The 23,133-nt window shown below is 41.5% G+C and overlaps 1 protein-coding gene across 8 annotated transcripts in view; it reads right to left on the reverse strand.

The window, feature by feature from the left end:
* SPTAN1 (spectrin alpha, non-erythrocytic 1) overlaps positions 1 to 23,133 on the reverse strand; it is a 72,319-nt gene that overhangs the window by 37,451 nt on the left and 11,735 nt on the right. For 5 of the 8 annotated variants that reach the window (XM_054007506.1, XM_054007509.1, XM_054007505.1 and 2 more), the window contains 20 exons: positions 22,671 to 22,811; positions 20,646 to 20,792; positions 19,783 to 19,916; positions 18,857 to 19,001; positions 18,616 to 18,770; positions 17,149 to 17,284; positions 16,038 to 16,139; positions 15,318 to 15,455; positions 13,506 to 13,616; positions 12,799 to 12,876; positions 12,459 to 12,614; positions 11,788 to 11,992; positions 11,438 to 11,619; positions 5,523 to 5,766; positions 5,009 to 5,131; positions 3,905 to 4,122; positions 2,993 to 3,085; positions 2,442 to 2,576; positions 1,460 to 1,608; positions 109 to 168 (listed from right to left, as the gene is read on the reverse strand). In XM_054007506.1, coding sequence (XP_053863481.1) covers positions 109 to 168; positions 1,460 to 1,608; positions 2,442 to 2,576; positions 2,993 to 3,085; positions 3,905 to 4,122; positions 5,009 to 5,131; positions 5,523 to 5,766; positions 11,438 to 11,619; positions 11,788 to 11,992; positions 12,459 to 12,614; positions 12,799 to 12,876; positions 13,506 to 13,616; positions 15,318 to 15,455; positions 16,038 to 16,139; positions 17,149 to 17,284; positions 18,616 to 18,770; positions 18,857 to 19,001; positions 19,783 to 19,916; positions 20,646 to 20,792; positions 22,671 to 22,811 — 2,852 coding nt within the window. The remainder of the gene's footprint in view (positions 1 to 108; positions 169 to 1,459; positions 1,609 to 2,441; positions 2,577 to 2,992; positions 3,086 to 3,904; positions 4,123 to 5,008; positions 5,132 to 5,522; positions 5,767 to 11,437; positions 11,620 to 11,787; positions 11,993 to 12,458; positions 12,615 to 12,798; positions 12,877 to 13,505; positions 13,617 to 15,317; positions 15,456 to 16,037; positions 16,140 to 17,148; positions 17,285 to 18,615; positions 18,771 to 18,856; positions 19,002 to 19,782; positions 19,917 to 20,645; positions 20,793 to 22,670; positions 22,812 to 23,133) is intronic. The other 3 variants (XM_054007511.1, XM_054007510.1, XM_054007507.1) reach the window with 1 other exon arrangement.

The following is a 23,133-nucleotide window of genomic DNA, read 5'->3' on the forward strand; positions in this document are numbered from 1 at the left end:
CTGTGTCCCTCTGGAGCAGCACTCCCAAAGGAGGAAAGAAAAAAGGGAGAATGAACAGGTAACTAGTATGGAGACAGCATGGTTTAGAAAGGGGTGAATCCTACTCACAGTTCTTCGACCTGTTTCATACGTAGAGATACACTGCCGACTTCCTTAGTTATGAGAGTCCTGCACAGACAGAGGGAGCACAGCAAAAGCATGCAAAAATTAGTTAGATTAACAAAAATAATGAAAGCAGCAGCTCCATCCAGGGGTCATTTGTGGTGGGAGATGAAGGTTAAGAATTCACATTTAAATGGAGAAAGTTAGGTGCCATTCAAAAGCAAAATTTGAAGCCAATCAGTCAGTGCAAATCACGTAAAGAAATCATCATCAGCACAGTTGAACTCTCACTACAGGGCCATCTCGCTTCTCAATCATGCCATTCAGTTCAGAACTGAAAGGCACTCCCACCATTCCAAAATAATGCACCCTAGTTTCTAGCTCTCAGAAGCAGTGTGCAAGCGTATATTAGAGTTACAGTTACAAACTGTTCAGAAATTTATTACTAAGAACCTTGCGTTCTTGCCTCCCTCTAGTATGTACTATGTATTACAGTATAATACAATTTTAAAAAACAGGTTTTCATTCTCAGTTTACAAAGCCAATAATTTACCAACACATTTAATAGCTGGTGTCTCAAAACAACTGAGTGGGTGGGAATTCTTGTAAAAGTGACAGCATAACTGTGAGAACAGCTGGGAGGGAGCATACAACTTCTAGATTTTCCTTTCCAAGTAGTCTGATAAGATGAGCCTGTAGCCCACACCTATCCTCTACTGCTCTGCCTCAAGCTAATCTACAGCTACCATGTGCTGTAGGAGAGGCATTTACCAAGCATTCAGGCAGCTTTCTTCATCTGCATAGCAAATTAAAATTTTATGCAGGTAGATTTTAGCTCACATAGTGCAGAGTGGCAGCACTTTGTCTCTGAAAAACTGCAACAAGCCAGAGCCAAACAGCCATGACCCCTAAACAATTAATTGCCCACGGCCAGTCCTGTATATGGAGGGTACTGTACTTCTGATAATCAGATTTAAGAAGGCGTCTCAAACATAATTGCGTGTTAAGACGATATAATTACAAATATGAATGCTGCTTAGGACAGAAATAATTCACAAACAAGTTTAAGTTGTTAGGTACAACAACAAAACCACGGAAAATAAAGTTAGACAGTAAGTTGAGCTCAATTTCATGATTTGTACAGTTAAACTGGAAAAGCAGCAGAAGAATCTAGAATTAAGAATGAAATGGATCAATAAAAAAAAAAGCATTTTCCTGCTGTAAAAGTGCAACACTGGGTTCTAATGCAACGATCTGCTGATGTTAAAGGGACGTCTACCCAAACTTGTACAAGTGAGGCACTGGCCAACCCAACAAGTGCTACGACTGATTTTAGGTCCTGTTAGTTAGATCTTACTGGTTGTCAATTTGTTCCTGCCGCAAGGCTATGCTGCCCTGCTCCTCGAGTAGGTTCTCTCGGGATGCAGACTGGGCAGGGTCTAGTTTTTTCACATAGGCAGCTGGTACAAAACCCTGACGGTCATTCACTTCTACCTTCCACCAGTCCTGAAAAGAAAGGAAAATACAACCTTGATTACATGTTCATCTTGATAAGTGACATGGATACACAACCACAAACAAGCAACTTCTGTAACTCCGTGGGGGCTACTAGTAGCACCTGAACAGCACAAGAGAACTACCACTACCCACATGTTTTCAGTGTACCTCATCAGCATCAGGACAGTCCTGTGAGTGTTTCTGCCCACAGGATTTTTGGTACATGGATTCGTGCATTAACACCATTAGACTTTAAACACAAATGTTTTGTTTTTCTTTCAATTAAAAAAAACAAAACAAAAAAAACCACAACGGACAAAAATACCATCAAGGAAGAGGCCTACCATCAATTCCACCCCTCTGCAAGAGTAGAGCACAGCTTTTCAGAAGCCCCCTCAGATACTAAACTGAACCTGCTCTCAGTAATAATCCTCTGCAGTACCATGGTGAATCTCCAATTTGATTTCCAAGCTCTCTGACCCTGGCCAGAAGGGACTAGGAGTGCAGTTGAGCAGGAAAAGAATAGCTTCATCTCTCAACCATGAGCCCTTACGGTCAATGAATGCTGAATGGTGATGGGATATAAAGAGAATGAAGTCTCGCATGTGGAAAGTTGGTGGGTACAACAGAGTGATGAGGGTTGTAAAACAGAGGAAGGGGGGCGGAGCCTATGGGGGTTGAAGAGGGGTGCTAAAGAATTGAGGGAGGAATGGAAGCACAGAATGACTATGTAAATGATTTAACTATGCTATGACAGTGCTGTTTAACAACAAAAAAGCTCACTAGTGCGTATAAGACCAAGTGTACCAGGCAGTACAGAATCCTGGCAGGCGAGAGTTTACCTTGTTGGTGCTGTTGAGCAGTGTGAGGATGTCTCCCTTTTTCATTGTCACCTCCCGGGGACTCTTCTCTTGATAATCATAGAGAGCAAGGACCAGCTCTTTCCCAGTTTCATCATCTGTGGGAGCAACTTGTTGCTGCCATGAAGAGGAGGAAAGAGAAAAATGCATTACACAATAGAAACAGCTACATGTTGAAATGTAACTAATAAAGTTGTTCTACAAAGTATTGCAGCCTTAATTATACCTACTACAGGTATTAAAGGATTCCTGTTTAGCAACTAATGAAAGAGTGCTGAAGTAGGTTTATTTGGGTGCCGTTTCTACATTCAAACCCACAAACAAGGCCAACAACTATATCAGTTTCATTAAACAAACCAAACCAATTGTCTTCTATCTGTGCTACATACATGCCTGTTATCGATTACAATAGGCAGCAGTAGAGCACAAAGACGAAGACCACTAACTTAGATTTGAGAACAAAACACTCAGCAATAATGCTTGATGATAATAAGCTTTGTTTCTATAACAGATGATTAGCCATCTTTCCTTACCCTGCATGACTGGGCCTGCTCCCTTAATGCCTGCATGCTACTGCCATAAGCGGTAAGATCTGACATCAAAGCTTCATGTTTCTTCAGAAGAGCCTGAAACCAAACAAACATTGCAACATGCACATCAGAAAACCACTTCACAGATTCTACACTTTATATATACATATATGTTAATTTTAATGTATATATATTGAATGCAGTTCTCATGAGAACTGCAGGACTAGCAGCTCTGTAAGAGTGAAGACCTCTATTTAGCCACAGAACAGATATGGCACGGATAGCAGCAGGGAAAGTTTTTGACACTGCTCCACTAATGTGCTTCAACCCTGAGTAGGGAATACCATCCTCTGGAAGTGAGAACAGTTTAGACTTCATGTTCTTGAAGTCACTAGCTTCTACTGCTTTGGAATTACCACCAAGGGTGCCAGTTTGTGTAATCTGTGATATAGCTACCATCCACTAGGAATTGGTTCAATACCACTAAAATAGCAGTTTGAAAACCATCTCACAGCTATATATCATTAATGAACTACTGAAGGGCAGGTTCATACTGAAGACATAGGTGTGAAAGACTGTATCCCATTACCAATCCACTGAGATATTATGCCCTGTGTCTTCTCCACACAATATGAAAATCCTATAACAAAGTGAATAACAATGCCAACTTTCTTTGTAGCTAGTCTAACATCTTGCCCAGGGAACTTTATTAATGGAGGTGGAGAACAAGAATACATACTCTTGTTTCTATACTCCGCTACAATTTGCTAGACAAGCAGCTTACTGTATATGCTGTCCTTCTCACTTTCACATAAACACTAAAACCTGCAGAACAACTCATTATCTTTATCAATCCTACATCAGATTCCCACTGCTGCTTTTTGCACATGCAACAAAATACCACCAGTTCCACACCTCAGCAGAGTCTTCATCCTTTCCATAGTCTGTACTGCCCACAATGGGCTCCTTCTCCCTCATCCAGGATTCAGCCTCATTAGCATCAGCAAAGTACTGCTGGGCTTGCAGGGAGTCCTCTAGATCTTGTCGACGCTGAGAGGCCTTGGCTTTCAGCGATTCCCACTTCTGATTTAGCTCATTTAATTTGGCTTTCACATCCTCAGCAGCAAAGTGTCCTAAATAATGAAAGAGCAAGAAAAGTGGGTTTGGAGACATTATTTAGAGACATACAAACGACAGAAGGGACTGAAAGATGACTTGCATTTTTTTAATCACACAAGTCTGGTTTATGTAAAGCTATCCACCTTACTTTGAATGGTCTTCATTATCACACAAAGCTTAGTCCAAGTTTGGCTTGCGGCAGGCAGTGTCCTTTTGACACTGAATGAAAGTTACCGTTTTCTCTTGTCAGATTGCGCCAGGAACATTTGAGTCATTGAAGACAAAGACCACCCTGCCCTAATCATTTCCTTTCTATTTGTTTACAGTGATGCAGGAAAAGGCCAGTTCTTTCAAGGCTTGAGTTTCTACATCAGAAAAAGACTCTGATTTGAAAAAGCATTTAGAATTTTGGAAAGAGGGGGTACATTAGTAAGATTGCTGAATAAAAAATACTAATGTAAATGTAATATCACTAATAGCAGGAGCTACAGAGCTCCCATCACCATTGATTATTATTTCTCAGAATATTTAAAGGTAGTACCTTAAAATGAGACTTCAAGGAAAAAGTGAAAAGATCAGACATCACTAGGAGCCATGTATTAGGATAAAATTACAGCTCATTGGTTTAATGTGACAATTACTTTGTACCAATATGTAGGTGACTAGCAGCAGCAGATGAAAATCTGTTAAATAGAAGATATGGCTTTCCCCAGGAACACACATGTATTTCCATGTGAAGGACAGCGATAAATCAAAATCGGCTATTTAATCCCTCTGGCAGATACTATTATGCACATGCAAACTATCATAAAAGAGGCAATTGTATAGGGCCAGAGGATGTAAAGTGAAAAAAGAATATTGAATTTATGAACTAGGAAGGATTAAAATATTTAGACGCACCCTCTTCCACCATGGCATTTCCTTTCTGGGTGACTGCTTTAATGCGCGGCTCATGGCCTGCAATTTCTGCCTGCAAGGCTTGGTGTTTCTTTAGCAGGTTCTGGACCCCAATCAAATCCTTGCCTGAAAGAGATCATAGGATATATCTTAATCTATGAGATCATTCAAAGTCACTGAAGTCAATAGGTTAAATAAAAGATTCTAGCATGAAACACATTGACTGAATCCTGCAAGATTAGTCAGTGAGTAGGTCTGATTACAGTCTCGATCTCTTACTGTGTAAAATTAATTGCCCTATAAAAAGTTAGAAACGTCACAAAGTAATCTGTAATAAAGGAATCGTGGACAACTACTACTGTAACAATAGATTTGTAATTCAAACCAATGCCATGGATAACCATGTCAGAAACATTTTAGAAATTCCCAAATTATATTCTGTAAAGATACACAGGCATTGAACAACAGAATTATCCAGTTAAAATAACTGGAAGCACAAAGATGAGGATGTACCAACCTCTGTTTGTTGAAGCTGCAATAGGTTCCTTCTCTCTAATCCAGGTCTCTTCATCCTCAATGTCACGGAACAGTTGCTGCAGGCGAAGAGAGTCAGCAAGCTTCTGCTTGCGAGCTACCATAGGATCCTTCAGAGCTTCATAGCGAGCCACCAAAGCTTCTTGTTTCTTCTTGATATTATCAGCATCAAAGTGTCCAGCATCCTGGAACTGGCGAGCCTGGATGGTGATGCCATCAATGCGATCCTAAAATTTAATTCAGCAATGGTATTACATCAGTATTCTCCAGGATGGTTTAGGCTTTGATTATTCTTGTTAGTTGCAGAGCCAGACTGTTATGTAACATTTCTAGGTCTTTAGCTTATCCCTTGTACTGCAATAATGGATGAGAAAAATCAAAGTGAAATTGGACTAGAAATCAACTAGTTATTTTCACTGCCTAAAAGCAGAAATACAAAAAGTAAACAGTTGATTGAAAAGTTTCAGTTTTAATAGAGATGTGTATGATTTTTAGACTCACAATATACTACACAAAAGAAAAACACCAAATTCCAATAAACTTACACATGTATTGACTGTTCCCAAAAGTCAGATCAACAGGAGTATTCAGCAAATTTAAATAAAAGTTTAAAATTAAGCAAGTTTTAATGAAGCTACTGGAATCTGCATGTTACGGAGTTTCCTTGCTGTGTGTTTTGAACTTTTAAAGGTGATGTGTAGAAGCTAGGATTGTCTTCAGCTGTGAAAGTCTTTGGATTTGGAATTTTGAGTCTGTCTTTTATAACTGATTTGTGTATTGTCTGAATTAATGAAAAAATGGACAGTAATAGCCACCTCATGAATGAACATGAGAGTTAACATCACCCAGAGCATTAAGCATTTTTGAGTAGTTCTCTACTAAATAAGGTGCAATGCACCTTTTAAAACGGATAAATGGATCTTGGAAGTTTCACGCCACAGAATGACTTTGTGCTCTCAACAAGTCAAAACAGTTAGTAATCTTCTTGGATTTTTGCATTTCTCTCAGTTACTTCAAAAAACTAAAATAAAAATGAAGGTTACTTACCTGTAACTAGAGTTCTTTGAGATGGCTCTTCATATTCACACTTCCTGGCCTGGTGGTGTCTTATAATAAAAACCTCTTCTAACAACATCAGCTAGCGTGCTCCTGAACTCCACTTAGCACCACTCACAGTGCACTGAGGGTAATGCTCTAAAGGGAGGCGGAGCACCCTCACCATGTGAGTTCCTTCTACCACAAAGCCAGAGACACAAAACAACAAGGACTCTGACAGAGACAGGAAGGCAGGTGTGAAGCATGAATATGCAGAGCCATCTCGAACAACTCCGGTTACAAGTAACTTTCATTTCTTCTTTGAGTGGCTCTGCATATTCCCACTTAAGGAACAGATTGGTAAGCGGTGCTAAAACTAACCTGGAGGAGGGAACAAAATCCTAGTTGAACAGAGACTGAAGCACCGTTTTGCCAAATTCTGCATCCCCCTAGAAGCCGAGTCCAGAGCACAAAGCATAGTGGAAGTGTGCATAGAAGTCCAGTTTGCAGCTTTGCAAATTTCAGCAACTGGTACCTGCCCCTAAGATAGGCAAAGGAAGTATCACAGCTCTAGTGGAATGTAGTCAAATTGCAGCAGGCACAGGGACTTTTGCCAGTGTGTAGCAATGAGTAATTTGTTTAATCCACCAAGAAACAGACTGGACAGAAACTCTATACACCATGTTCTTGGCATAAGACATGATCTAGATGATTGATGAAAACTCTTAGTTTTTTCCAGGTAACAGGCTACAGCTCTTCTAACATCCAAAGTATGAAGAACTGTAACCTCCCTCCCCCAATTAGAGTGCTGCTTGGGGGGGCAGGGGGGAGAAATCTGTCAAATTAATGGTGTGATTGATGTGGAAATCAGACATCACCTAGGTAAAAATGTGGGAACTAGCTTGTCCTTATGCCAAGAAATGAAAGGTTGGGTCGGCCATAAGTGCATTCAATTCACTCACTCTCCCGGCTGATGTGATAGCAATAAGGAAAGCTGTTTCAATAGATAAATGGTAGAAGGAACACTCAGCCAAGGGATCAAAGGTTGATTTTAGCAGCATGGCCAACACCAAGTTGAGGTCTCAAGAAGGGACAGGACCTCTAACAGAGGGATACACAGTAGATAACCCTCTCATAAACCTTTTAACTGAACTGTGAACAAATAAAGATCTACCATCAACTAGAATACGAGATGTGGAAATGGCTGACAAACTTTTAACTATGTTAGATAATGTACTTAAAGAATCAGGGGCTAAGTATTCTATATCACAAGGGATGGAAGCAGAGGCAGGAGAATCAGATCGTCCCTTCGTCCAAGTCTGAAATCTAGCCCATTTTAGAAGGTAACCGTTTCTAGTAAATTGTTTTTGAGAGTTGATTAGTATGTCATGCACTGAGGAAGAACATGACTGCTCAAGAGCAGACACAGTCAGAGTCTGATTGCCCACGCCATCAGTTGAAGAAACTGTTGGTTTGGATGAAAAATCCTTCTCTCTTTCTGGGACAGAGGAAGACACAAAGACACCATCAGACAGTTGAAGGAGATCAGTAAACCACCACATGACCAAAATGGGGCAATGAGTATCATCCTTGCCCTATCCTGATGTATCTTCCTTACTATCTTCTGAATCAACAGAAATGGAGGAAAAGCATACAACAAGCCCTTCCCACAGTGCAGAAGGAAGGCATTTGACAGGGACTGACAGTCCCTACCCACTCTGGAACCGCGAAGACACTTTCTGTTGACCCTCGTTGTGAACAGCCCACATATAGTTGACCCCACCTGGAAAATACAGTGTGAACCAACTGATCCTTTAGGGACCATTTGTGCATCTGAGAGCTGGGTCATGCTGAGATGGTCCACGACTACATTGTTTTCCCTTTCTAGATGCTGAGTTACAGGATGAATGTTATGACAAATACACCAATACCATAGTCTTATAGCCTCTGCACACAGGGGAGCAAAGTGAGCCCCCACTCCCACTTGTTGACGTAATACGTTGCTGATGTAATGTCAGTTTCCATCTGCACAAACCTCCATTGCAAGTGAGGGAGGAATGACCCGAGAGCTCTTAATATTGATATGCAAGGATCTCTCCTGAAGGGGGCCAGTTCCCATGAACTCTCAAATGATTCAGGTGGTCTACCATGGGTTGGGGAGCCGTGTTTGAAGTCACTGTCCAGGATGGACCATCCCCTTCAAAAGCAAGGTCCCCCAGCTTAGTTCTAGCATCCATAGCTAGGGAGGAGCAATAGAGCCAAGCGTCTCTCCTGATCATCACAGCAGATGCCAATATTCTGGCAAAAGAGTCTGAAGTGCCAAAAGAGGCCCTGAGCACACGTTTGACTACATTCTGGTCTTCCATTAAGATGGCATTTGCCAACCTACTTTTGTCATTTGGGAAGTCTTGGAAAAATAAAGTCATCTTTTCCCATACATGGTATTGGTAAAGGGCAATAACCACTTGATAATTCCCTGTCCTAATATTGAGGGACAAGGAGAACACCTTGCTCCTCAATGAGTCAATCCTTTTGCCCTCTTCATTAGCTAGGGTAGAATGCGATAATCTAGATCTAGCCCTGTTACTGGCAACAGCCATCATGAGTGAGAGTTAGGGACAGGGTGGATGTGGAAGTAGGAAAACCATTCAGAGGGTATCTGATACAACTTGTCTGCTTTCTTAGAAACAGGTGTGCTTCACACTGATTTAGCTGGCTGTAGCAAACCATCCAAATGGGTAGGCATATTTTACTCCTCTAAGTAGCAAGTACATCAAACACCAGCAGAGAAGTCTCTTCCACAGACACGGCAGGAAAGAATTAAAGCGGACACCATATGATATACCAAGTTGTGGAACTGCTCAGTGTCTCCTGAAGGAGCAGAGGCTGAAGCTACCCCACATGTTCATCAAGCAATAAATCAGGCTCATAGTCCATTTCCAAATGCTTCTGATCAGAAAGGAGCTACCTCATGGTCTTCTTCCTCTGACAACATTTCAGGCATCACTGTCAGTAATGTCAACAGATATGAAGGATTTGGCAGTCCAGAGATTCTCAACGGAGGAAACATTATCTCTCTATCCACTTGGAGGGTAATTACAAAACTCCTGAGGTGGCCCCCAATAAAGCCATGGGGTCCTGGATTGCCAGTCTCCCCAGCAAATAGGGATCAGGAATATGCCTGTGGGAGACAGACCATAGGGTGGTACAAAGCAAGACACAGATTTCTCTATTCATCCTCTCTCTTCCTCTTGGTTCCAAGTCTGGATCCAATATAGAATGTAATGATGACAAAAGCAGATCCAAAGAGAATGGCAATCCAGCTCTTTGCGGAGAGTCTCTAGGGGGTCCTCGGCAGAGGAAGTATAGGATGATCTGGAAACAGACCCACAGCATCTTCTAACCTCCTCTTCTTAGCAGGGAACAAGGAAGACTAAGTCAAGCACTGAGAAAAATAAATAATCTTTTGGAACCCATGTATTTTCCATTAAGAACAGAAAAGCAACTGAAATTGGCAGGTGAACCTGGGCTGCCACATTGACTGAGCTCTCTGGAACAGAGGATGTAGCCACATCTGACCCAGGAACCAACAGAAGATCCAAAGATGACAACACTGGATCAGTTGTTAGACACAAGTCCATATCCTTTGCTACCAAAGAAGGAATGGATCTCTGCTGCTGAATTGTAGCAGTCTTGTCAGAGTTGGACGTATGCTACAAAATGGCTACAGAGAGGCAGAAGCAAAGGTGCCAACAGCCCAGATTCTGACACACTGAGCAATTCCATCTTCCTGGATCTGGAAGCTGAAGTCAGAATTGGCCCTAATCCTGCAGCCACAGGGTTTCCATCAGGGCTGGATAGCTGGGAGGAATGAGGTATGGCACCGGTGAAGGTGGCTGAACTATTTTTTGATCTCTCTTCTAGAACCAGGGTAGTTGGCTCTGACCATAGTTCACATATCTGTAGCCTTGGGGGGCTCGACTGAGGGAACTGCAGGAACTGAGTCTGACCCTGACAGGGAAGTGGCTTCTTAGAACGCTTCAGTTCCTTGGAGCCACTAGTAGCCACGGGGACAGAGACTGGCCTCTTAGACTTAGGATGCTGATCGGCTCCATAGGGCCTAGCCTTGAGGGCTTCCTTTAGGAGGAGGAGCTGCAAGCAAGTCTCCCTATCCTTGTGGGCTCTGGGAGTAAAGGTTTGGCAAATCAAACACCCAGAGGGTGAGTGCGCTTCTCCGAGGCACCACACATGACCGTTGGATGCCAGGAAGCGCACTTCTTGAACTCCAGCTTCTTCTGTTTCTTCAGTTCATCCATAACTCTGAACCAGGAGAAATGCTAATTCACTAACTATTCTGTAATGAGCTAACACTAACTATTTCTAAGCAGAAAGAGATGCCGACTCCGAAGAGACCAGCGTGGTTAACATCCATCCAGGCACACTACTGGAAGGAAATGAGGTGGTGAGAGTAGTCTGCCCCCTTTATAGCTTCACCCTCGGTGCATCCTGAAGCTGAGGGGAAGGGTGGCAGGGAGGGAGAGAGGGAGGGGGCACAAAGATGTGTTCTAGCTGACACTGCTAGAAGAGGTTTTACTGTGAGGTACCACAAGGCTGCACTGCACAGTGCCCATAAATAGGAATATGCAGAGTCACTCAAAGAAACATTGTTCCCAGACAAATCTTTCTACCAAACTGTGTTCAGAGCAAATTCGGAGAACAAAATTGTAAACTCCTGAAATACACCTTTATCGTGGAAACACTAACAAATCCTTTACTCCACAGACACTAGCAGTTAGTGCTATGTCTAGCTTAATAATCATGTTAATATGCCCGTAAGGGAGGGAGGAAAGGAAATTGTGCTACCTGGTGAGCAGCAACATCTGCTTCCAACAGAGCATGTTTCTTCTGAAGATTCTGAACATTAGTAAGATCTTTTCCATAATCATCAGAAGCCAAGTGTCCCTCCACCTCATACAACCATAGCTCAATGTCTTCCACATTGCGGTTAAATTGCTGCTGTTGGTTGGCTTCACGCAGCTTTATTCCTGCATGTATGTAAAGGAGAGAGAGGAGGAAGGTTATTTTAATTTCTATTTCATTTAACTCACTACTCACTTGTTCTCAGCGCTGACTTCTCCAGAAAACTTCTCCATAGCTGGAAATGTCATTCTATAGCTCTCTTATGATCAGTTACAGCAAAGACGATATCTTACCTTTGAGCTCAGTGGCCTCCAGCAGTTTTTTCCACAAGCTGATGACCTCATTCATGCGGGCTGCTACTTCATCAGATGCATAGTGATTGACATCAATCAGCTTCTGGCCAGCTTTCTCCAGGGCATCAATGCGACTTTGATTTGCAGAGAGCTCTGCCTCAAAAGCCTGATGTTTTTGAACTTTACCCTGCAGGTTTGATGGGTCCTACAGGTAGGAAAGGGAGAAAACATTTCAGTCTGAAATCAGCATATATTAAAAAACCTCATTTCACCAATCTCATGCTAATAAGTAAGAGCAAAAGTGGAGAACTTATATCAGTTCTTCATATTTACATTTCCTATGTGACTATGAACACTTCTCCACATTAGATGGCCTATCCTCCAGACCTGTAGTACATATCACACAGAATACACTAGCTAACTGTGGATCCTGTAAGGCTGAGTGCGGTCACAAAGGCTGAGATAATGTCAAAGGAATTGCAGCCATAAGTACCAAGTTAGATAGCAAACCATTTTATCTACAGAATAAGCGTTTGCGTAGTGCTGGAATATTCTCCTTGGGATCATGCAGATGACAAGAGGAGGAACTATTCATAAGGTTCCTAGACACCAACAGTACCTGAAAACCAATACTAGCTTAACATTATCAGGATATTTATTCTTGTTTTTACCTTGTAAGCCTCATCCGTTGCAGTTTTCATCTTTTCGTTGACCCAACTCTTTAGTTCATCAGAGTCTCGGAAAAACTGCTGCAGGTGGAATGAATCTGCCAGTTGAGCACGCCGATACATAGCCCTTTCGTGCAGAGCATTACGTCGGCTCAGCAGCTGAAATAAGCAAATATCAGTAGTGAATTCTCAGACTAATGAGAAACCCCATCATGCTTTTTTTAATTATAGTTGAGTTTGCTGCAACTCTACTTATTTATCCTGCATCTGTGCCATCACTTATTCTTTTTATTCATATAAACATACAAACCAAGCAGCAGCATGGGTTACTTTAAAAACTTACAGCATCTCTTCGTGTAGCAACATCCTCCTTGGCATAGTGGTTATTCTGAATCAGTTTAGTAGCAAACTCGTCCAGGGCCTAAAAAGAAAGTAGTCTTCATTCATTTGAAATACTAAGAAGTGAGGTTTTTTTACCCACGAAAGTTTATGCCCAAATAAATCTGTTTGTCTTTAAGGTGCCACTGTACTCCTTGTTGTTTTTGTGGATACAGACTAACACAGCTACCCCCTGATAAGAATATTTGTGCAAGCTTATTTAGCAAACTAGGTTTTAGAAGAGATGTGTCACAGCTGAACTAATCAAAAGTCAAGATAGCTATTTTTAAACCTCTCCACATTTCCTTAAGAACATGATCCTAAATCCAGATGATGGTAGATTTATAGCTCCTCTGAGAAATGATTACCGTATAAATTTAAACAATTCAAGCAACAGCCGAAAAAGTGCTGGCATAGTGTGCAAGAGAGTGTACTGGATTACTCTGATGCCCTGATCCAGAGGTTAAACCCTATTCTCTGCCTTGATCCTAAATGTGGGTTTTATTCGGTGAGTGAAATTTCATTTCACATACAATTTGGGATTATGTTCAAAACCCAGAAACCATCTTTTCTGAAGTCCCTGGACAATGATTTGGGTTGAACCCTTCTATTTTAGTCCTTGCTCATTAATACAAAGAGACTTAATGAATACAAGTAATGTAAGCATCTTACTGTGATTTTCTCCTCCTGGGCACTGAGGGATTTCTCAAAGTCTTCATGCTTCTTTAGCAGCGCCTCAACACTATCCAGAGAGTCACCTAGGTCTTCATTTAGCAGGAATGCCTGCAGAAAAGAAAAACACTTTAGTGAGCCTTACACTACCACCACTCCCAATTATCCTAAAGCCAACTCAGGCATGCAGCATTGGGCTCATCACTGTAGGAGTTTATTTGGAAAGTATGTGGTATGGAGTTGATGTATCTTCTTCTGAGGAGTACATATCTAATTTGTATCAGAAATGAAAAGGAATAATCCCTTGTGGGCATTAACTCACATAAAAGAAACATTACACCAATTCAGCATGACTGGCAGGTTATGTAAAGCAGCAGCATCAGACTGGAATATTGGAGGTCTGGCATTCTAGGTGAAAAAGACCACTAACAGAACCCTGTGAAGAGAGGCATGTACAGTACGTCCATGCACTATGGTTAAGGCTGTGTGTCTGTCATGGATTCCATGACTTTCCGTGACCTCCGTCTCTCCTGCAGTGGCGTGTGTGTGTGTGTGTGTCTCTCTCTCTCTCTCTTCCCCTCCCCCCCCGGGACACCCCCACCCCCCAGCACCTGTGGCGCCCCAGTGCAACATTTAATAAGGGGTATATAGTACAAGTCATGGACAAGTCACAGGTTGTGAATTTTTGTTTACTGCCCGTGACCTGTCTATGACTTTTACTAAAAATACCCATGACTAAAACGTAGCCTTAACTATGGCATGCCTGGCTTTGGCCTGAACTATTTATCACATTCACAAAAACAGGAGAAAAAAAAAATACATTCAGAAATTAAATCTCCTCCTCTCTTTCTGAAGGAGCCAATGTATGCTTAGTTCAGTAACTCCTCACTTAACATTGTAGTTATGTTCCTGAAAAATGCAACTAAGCAAAACGATGTTAAGTGAATCCAATTTCCCCCTAAGAATTAATGTAAATGAGGGGGTTAGGTTCCAGGGAATTTTTTTTCACCAGACAAAAGACTATTACACACACACACACACACACACACACTAACTTTTAAACAAACAATTTAATACTGGTACACAGTGATGATGATTGTGAAGCTTGGTTGAGGTGGAGGAGTCAGAGGGTGGGATATTTCCCTTACTGCTAAATGATGAACTAGCAATTGGCTGAGCCCCCAAGGGTTAACTCTCTCACTATACAAGGCAGCAGGAATGGTGGGAGATATGCGCATTTCCCCTTTAAGTACACTCCCTTGTTAATTCAATCAGCCGCAGCTGCTGCAAGATCCCTCTGTCCTGAGCCCTGGTGTGTCTCCCCTACTCTATGGAAGATGGGGTAAGCGGGGTGCAGAAGCGGGGGGGGGGGGGGGGGGGGGCACTGACATTAGCCCCCCTCTTCCTTCCCTCCCCCTGCACAGCAAGCCGGAGTCTCGGGGAGCAACTCCAAGGCAGAGGGCAGGAGCAGCACGTGGCAGTGGGGGGAGGGACAGCTGCAACTGCTAGCCTGCTGGGCAGCTGCTGCACAGGGAACTTAGGGGAGTGGGGAGCTGATAGGGGGCCTGCCGGTCCACCCTGGTTCCAAGCTCCAACCAGCTAGCTGCAACGGGCTGCTCTTCCTGCAAGCAGCAGACAAAGCAGGCGGCTGCCAAACGACGTTAGAAGGGAGCATTACACAACTTTAAACAAGCACGTTCCCTAACTGATCAGCAACCTAACGGAAACAATGTTAACCCAGACGACTTAAGTGAGGAGTTACTGTATGCTATCTAACCAAGTGCTGCCTGCTGTGCAATTGAAAACACTCACCTCTTGTTTGCTCATCCAGTTGTCAACTTGTTCAGTGTCTCTGTAGAAAAGCTGCAGGTCCATACACTGTTCATATTGCTGTCTGCGAAGTTCCCACAGCTCTAGAAGGGCAGTTCTTTCATCTGAAAGGATGGTCAGCTGAGGGGTGGGGAAGAAACACATGCTCAATACAGGGAGAGTGGTTCTTTTCCATCTCAATGACAGCAAAATCAACCATGGGCTCTATAAAGTAGTGATTGTGTCTGTGTCACCTTTTCAGTCTCCAGAACACTTCACAAGAGAGAGTTCAAACACCTCACTCAACTTCTGAAATTCCTCATCTCCCCCCACAACCAGGGCATCTAAAGTGCTTTCAGCCAGCACACAACATCGAAAGACTCTCTTAGTTTAAGAGCCAAAGCTATGAAATACACAGTATGTTCCATTACAGCAAACTTGAAAGCATGGATAAAAGAGACATACTTGTTCTATTAGATAATTCATTTTTCCAATGGGAAAATAAAGAAATGTCACTAGCTTCAAACGGATGTTTTATGCCAAATTGAAGGATGAGAAGAGCATGTTGCTTAAATTAAGAGGAAAAGGGAGCATATTCTAGTCAAATAAATACTTTTGCATCCAGACTCTTAAACAAAAACTACATCACTCACTAAAAAAATAAAAGGAATGGAAACATATTAGAACTTTTCCAACTCCTCTTTTTAGAGCTGTCCAACTTACCTTTTCTCTAACTTCATCAGAGGCATAGTGCCCAGCAGCCAGCAAGGCCTGACCAGATTCATCAGCAGATTTAAAGCTATCTTCATGGGCATCAATTTCTCCCTATGGCAAACAACAAATACACTGTTTCTAAAATTCTAAAAGAAAATAAACCCAACTATTTTAAAATATTATTAAAATATGAACTTGAAAATCAAGCCAGATACTGAAAAAGAAGCCAAAGGCGGCATTCAGATATCCAGAGTATTAACTGACATTCAATTATCTATATATGAAAACAGCGTCCAATGTCTTGTATTAGTAATGCCGATATAATTTAAATGTGACACTCAAATAGAAGCTACAAGTCAGATTTCAAGCTACCTCTACATATTCATGGAAACCCTATAAGGCTGGAGAATTTAAACAGCCATCCAAGAAATTTTAGTCATAGCTTTAGTGAAGCTCATGTGGAAAGAGTAACTAGTAAACATGACTTGAATATACAGAAAGGAAAGATGCATGAGTGATAGTAATGTTCTACCTGAAATTATCTTTAGAATGTCATGAGGAAACCACATAATGGGACTCTAGGATATAAAACATGAGCCTGCTCAACTATAATTCTGCAGTGTATACACATGTGATAATATAGAGGGCGTGTTACATACACAGAAGCTAGGAAATTCAAAGTCTAGAGCGATCATATTAGCTAGACACTTTCTTAATTCATTTGTTTTAGGAGTGGAGGAGAAGAGAGGAAAAGAAAGCACGATTGGCGTTAAGATGCTAATCTAGATTCCTAGAATTAATCTAGTTTCTGTAGGTTTCAGTTCAACTCAACGTTTTTTTAAAACAAGCCTTTATTGTTTCCAATTTTTCTTTAATAAGAAATTATCTGAAACATAGTTCAGTATTTGCTCATTTGTATATTGTCCTATTAAACAAGAAGCAAAAATCCAAACTCTTAAATCAGAATAGGCCGCTATATAGTACATGCAACTGAAATTATATAAATTCAAAGCATGCTAATGCTACAACATAGTGTGATTCAGAAGACTGCATTAAACCTGTATATATAAACCAGTCTCCAAGTGAGGCCAAGCAGATTAAGCTATATGGCTGTGATTACCTTATGCTCCTGATGCCTATCAAGCAGAGCTTCAGCTCCAGCTACGTCATTGGCAAGTTCATCAGCATTAATTAGAGCCTTCATTTCAGTCACCCAGCTGGTAAGGTCACGAAAGTCTGCAAGGAAGCGCTGTAATCTTTGGAAAACAAATGGCAGAAGTCATTTATGTGCACAGGAGCTCCATCCTTACTCTTTTTTTGCAACACGGAACGTTTATGTTAAGATTCTGAGAAAAATTCATAAAAATAACTAATAATGTAATGATTATAGTAACCAGCCAAATTACAATCTCGACTCCTGAGATAAACCTGACCTTTTTCTATACTTTAAAGGATTAAAAGGTCAAGGGAGATATTTTCTGATAGTTTAAAGTTTTCACCCAATTTTCCGCAGGGAAACACGTGGTATAGCACCTGAGCTGAAAGGAAAAGGAATACTTCTAACTGCAAGCTTGCATGCTAGAAGCCAAGAGGAAACAAGGGCAGTATTAATGTGGTGATTCTCAAAATGATCTAAAGAAGACTTCTATGTGACCTACAGACCTGCTTCTGTTATAACAGTGAAGTATGCACAACTGGGAGAAGAAGAAGAAGAAGAAGAAGAAGAAAAAAAAAGAGGCACACTTCAGCCATTTTAGAAAGCTTCAACTGCACAAGCCTCCGTCTTCAATAAGAATCCCCTTGTTTTCCTGTCAGCTTTTCTTCATATTCCCCTGCCTTTAGGGTTACTTGAAAAGGAAATGAAGTCTTAATGAGTCTCTGTCAGGTATCTCTTTGATATACGCTTTAACACCCATCAAATTTGCTGGCAATACCAAGTTTAAAAGGGAAGCAGATACACAGGGGAACAGAAACAAACCACAAAAGTGACTTGGAGAGATAACAGCAGTGTGGGCTTCAGGAATCAAAGAGAGAATCATTCATAATAAACATAAAATCCTGCACCCTGGGAGAGGACAAATAGCATAACACAAAATAAATATAAACAAACAGCCATATTCAACTGAGTTTATTTTCCTTTTGTTTCCTTAAAAATGCTCCAATATTGTTTTATTTAGCCAAGCATATTTATGGCTACAGAGAAACCAAGTAATCAAGAGATTGGAGGCAAAAGAGAACAAGAGGATCCCATGGGATATAGGAACTGTCATAGTAGATCAGATCAATGTTCCATCTAGTTTGATATCTTTTCCCAGACAGTGGTCAATACCAGAGAGCCACAACATAAAAAGGTTTGAAAGCTATTGCTATATATGATCTTGGAAATGTAAATCCATTTTTTTCCATTAGAAATCCCTGAACACATTCACTTTAGAAGCAAGAGCATGTATTTTGTGTACAATAGTTGTGTCTTGAAACACTAACTCATTCAAAATCTTGGAAATGGCCTCCCTTTCTCCTCCCTGCAACCCTGTATTTAATTTAGGTGGAGATGCAAAAAGTCCTTCCAGTGATACAGCATTCCTACCTATAGGAGTCATTCAGGCGAGCGTGCCTCTCTGCTGCCAGAGTGCGAATCTGCTCCCAGTTTGCAATCAGCTCCTCCCGTTTCACTTGGATCTGAGAGGCATTTTGTGGGTGGGACTGCTGCAGACGATCAGCTTCTGCACACAAGGCCTTTACCTAGACACACACACACAAATTGCCATAAGCTTATTCTAAGACAATTATATTATTTAAATTACAGACAAAATGCCTACTCTACGTACCTTGTCCTCCAGAGCTGCAAGATCTCTCTCTAGGCCCTCGTGCTTGCGCAGCAGAGCCTGCACACTGGCTAAGTCTCTTCCAAAATCATCTGAGGCCATCAACTGCTCTTTCTCTTTAATCCAGCTTATAGTCTCATCCACATCCCTTCAAAAAGTAACACACAAATTAATATGCATTCATCTCTCTTACAAGGAAAGGAAGAAGGTAAAAAGTCGCAAACATAACAATGATGTAGGCCTTCATGACAAAGCCCTGGTGATATCATCCAACTGCCATTACACGGAAACTCGTTAATCTTTAGGAAACTAGACAACCCTAGAAGGTTTTACAAGTGTTTTTTAAGGTTTGGGAGCACAAATGGCCAGCTGGTGTAGGCACAGGTCAGGATTTGTGGCTTCTGTTCCTCCCAGAAACAGTCACTTGTTAAGCCTCACTGATTCTACAGGGCCCATCTCCCATGATTACTAAAACCGATCTCCTCCCTCATCCCAAGAAATCACCAAGAGCCATCAGACAGCACCGACAAAGGTGATGAGGAAAGGAAAATCTATCAGAGGCCAGAGTGGCTCCATGCTGACTAGTTAGCCAACAGCATGAGAGAGGGACACCTCTTCTGATGTTTACTTAGGCTGGATTTAGAAGAGGGGGCTTTCAGACAGAGGGGAGGGAGACAGAACTGCCATCTGGAAAGAAGGAGAGAGATGAGGGTTCTAATGGTAAGGAGAAAAATCAGATTATTATTCTGGATGTCATTCTAGATGTTGTAGGTCCTTCTTTCAGGAAGGAACAATGAATAAGCTGCAAAACAAAAACACGACAGAGGATGTCAAGTGTTCACACAACCTTAAATGCAGTAGAATGCACCATTTGACATTTATGTGTAGTCAGAGTCATAGGCACCAAACAAATCCGGCCAAGCCCATACCTGTTAAAGCGCTGAACTTCAGCTGCCCCAAAGAGTTTTCCCTGCCTCTGAAGGGCTAGCCCCTTCAGACGCTGCCAGCCTGCATTTACTTCATCCTGCTTAGACTTGATCAGTTCCTCCTCAGGGTGCTGCTCCTGATGAGCAAGAGAAAGATGGCTTGCAGTCTATGGATTTATTCCAACAGACACCAAGACAGTTCCTGTGTTTCTACAAGATCAGTTTATAAACACCTTCCCTTTCCTCCCAATCTTTCAACTTTGTAGTTTTACTGCAGCAGCCAAGCATCCAATACTTTCATAAGACACTGCATAAAAACCTATATTACTTTTTGTACACTGTGGGCATTTGGAAAAGCAATTCCCCCATTTGTCCTGGGATCCCATGCCTTCTCACCCCCAGCTGATCACCTGGTGTAAAAAAATGACACAGTCTTGGATGGCAGTGGAGAAACAGTTTTAACTTCAGGTCTTCATGAGAGTGTGTCAGTTTCTCCTATAAAACCACTCCTCACAGGGTTTTCCTTTGAGGAATGTTCTTGTCTAACAGAACTTTACTTAATCTACCCAGCGGAAGAATCCCTGTTGAGAATATTCAGCATCTATAGATCTATCCCATATGCAAGTACAGTTGCCTCTGTTTCTCTCCAAGGTGACAGCTGGCATAGCACAGCAAATTTTTGCTCACTGAGTTACAACTGTTGTTTCCACAATTATCACAATAGATTTCACATACCTATATTTGTAGGACATCAACTTCTGTATGTTTTTGGGAAACTACTATTATGTCAATTTACTACCCAACACTTCTTAAAGAATCTAAACAGCATCACTGAGGGGGCCTTTTCACAACACACCGATGTTTACCTGGATAAGTTTGCCAGCAAACTGGTTTACTTCATTTACTCGTTCTTCATGGGCTGCCAGGTCTGTCTGAAACTCTTCAAATTTCTTCTGTAAAACCTCAACATGCTCCAGATCCTGGCCAAGTTCTTCTGAGGTCACTATCGCTTCCTAGCATGTTAGGAAACAAGAACATCTCTTCTATCACAAGCCAACACACAGAAAACCGATTAGAAACTGGGAAAACAGCTATTCTAGCTGCAAAATGTTGCCACTTCAAAGACAGTTACAGTGGGTACAGGAAAACAAAGTTCATTATGCTGCTTTAAAGTCAGTTTTAAAATGCAGCCTTAAAGGAACACTGTATCAGCTTAAAATCCACTTCATCCGAATAATTTTCACTTACTATTATTACAAGCAACACCTAAGATTGCTATAATAAAAAGATTAGAGAAAAATATTTCTCTACTTTTTCCAGTTTGGTTACTTTGCTATCAGTCAATTTCTCTACAGCAGTGGTTCTCAAACTTTTTTTTTGCGGACCACTTGAAATTTGCTTAGAGTCTCGGTGGACCACGTAATGATCTTTCCAAATGTTGTTTGTATCATTAGCTAACTATTGTAAAGCGCTTTTGATAAAAGTGATATATAAAAAAAACCCACACAAACGAGTTTTTGTTCTACAAATAAAAGTACACTGCTGATATTTTAATATCAGTAGTCTTACCTTCCTAATGTGATGGATGTGCCCTTTCTCCCCTATCGTGGCTGGGGCTGGGAAGTAGGGGGAGGGTCTCTCCCTGGCAGCCACAGCCCTGGAGCTGGGGCAAATTGCCTCTTTCTCTGGTCGCCACAGTCCTGCACATCCGAACTTCCCCCACCCCTTCTTCTTACCCCACTGCCCCCTCCCACCTACCCCTATTGCCCCCCAAAGCCAACACCTCACCATACATGTGCGTCTCCTCCAGGGTCCAGGCACCTAATTAGTGGAGCATTGCCTATGCGGCTCCACTAATTAGGTGGGTGGCCCTTCATTCTCTCGTGTGCGACCGCCAAGGTGTGCACCTTAGAGGGAACTATACGCGAATCATCTGAATAGAGCTCAAGGACCTCAGTTTGAGAACCTCTGCTCTACAGTCATTTGTCTAGTTTGCACGGGTCCTTTCCAAAGCAACTATTGTTTTTTTGTTTTGTTTTTTTTTAAATCAGGAAGCTGTGATTGTAAAAACTCAAAAATTGGCAGGCATACTTAGGGGCAGGTACAGTAACTGAAGCTACTTGTAACTCCTTTATTTGACATGGACTAGATAGCAAGTTGACAGTGTCAGGTTTGCGGATTTTAATGAGGGACGGGTTTATGAAAAATATTTTGTAATACTTAATGGCAGTTATGGAGGATTTACAAGTCTAAACTCCTAGTGCCATAAATCAGTGAGTCATCATTAAGAAAACCTAGCTGATCATTTTGCGGCTTTTAAACTTTAGTATTGTGGTTTGTGGTTCTGCTTCTTCAATGTTCAGAGAGGTCAAAAGCAAATTGTTCTCTTGCAATGGTTCTCTAACGATATTCCAGTCACAGCTAAATACATATAAACTTTTCAATGGGTAGACACTCCCTTTCCATACTGGTTCATTTTAGCATATATGTCACAAAACCTTACTTTTATGTGCTGCAGCTTTCACAATGTAGGGAAGGTACGGTCAACCACTATGAGAAATACTAAGGTTGTCTTAAGCAAAGAAAAGAGTATCATGTTTCATGGTATCCTCAACCAACAGAGAATTTCTCTGTTATCCATTATTTCTATCAATTTCCTACAATTGTTTTTGCAATTGCTGGAACAGGCTAGAATGCTCTGTATACCTACCATTTATAGCACACAAATAACTACAGCAATTCATAAAACCGTATTTAAATCCCATATGGTGCCTTAACACAATAAGACCGTGAATATTTTGATAAAACAGCTCCATATAAATCCCTTCATAGAACTGGGACATTGTAAAGGCTATATGATGCAAGTGGATATTCTTTTAGCCATAATATACCTTGTCATTGATCCAGTCCAAGACATCTTCACATTCTCGTAAGTACTGCACCAGCTTCTGGGCCTGCAGCAGCTTGATTCCCTTTTCACGCATCTTCTCTAGCAACAGCTCCCAGAGTCGATGAAGCTCCTGCAGTCGAGTCTGAAAGACATAAATAAGATGCAGACACATCATAATTCTATTTCATAAAAGACAAAACTTTGCAATGCAATTATTCTCTCAACTCCTAAAATGATAGAAATTTTCATCTGAATCCTATTTTCATAAAGGTTACACGAGGTAAAGCATGGATGAACTTCTGTCAATTAACAAGACCACTATTAAACATTTATTGTAGTCAGAGTCATAGGAGCTGAAGAGCTCTGTGTCGCTCGAAAGCTTGTCTCTTTCACCAGCAGACAATGGTCCAATAAAAGACATTACCTCACCTAACTTCTCTCTATATAAGCTTTAATGGAAATTA

This window comes from Malaclemys terrapin, chromosome 17 (assembly GCF_027887155.1).
Source record: "Malaclemys terrapin pileata isolate rMalTer1 chromosome 17, rMalTer1.hap1, whole genome shotgun sequence".
Classification (NCBI taxonomy): Eukaryota; Metazoa; Chordata; order Testudines; family Emydidae; genus Malaclemys; species Malaclemys terrapin.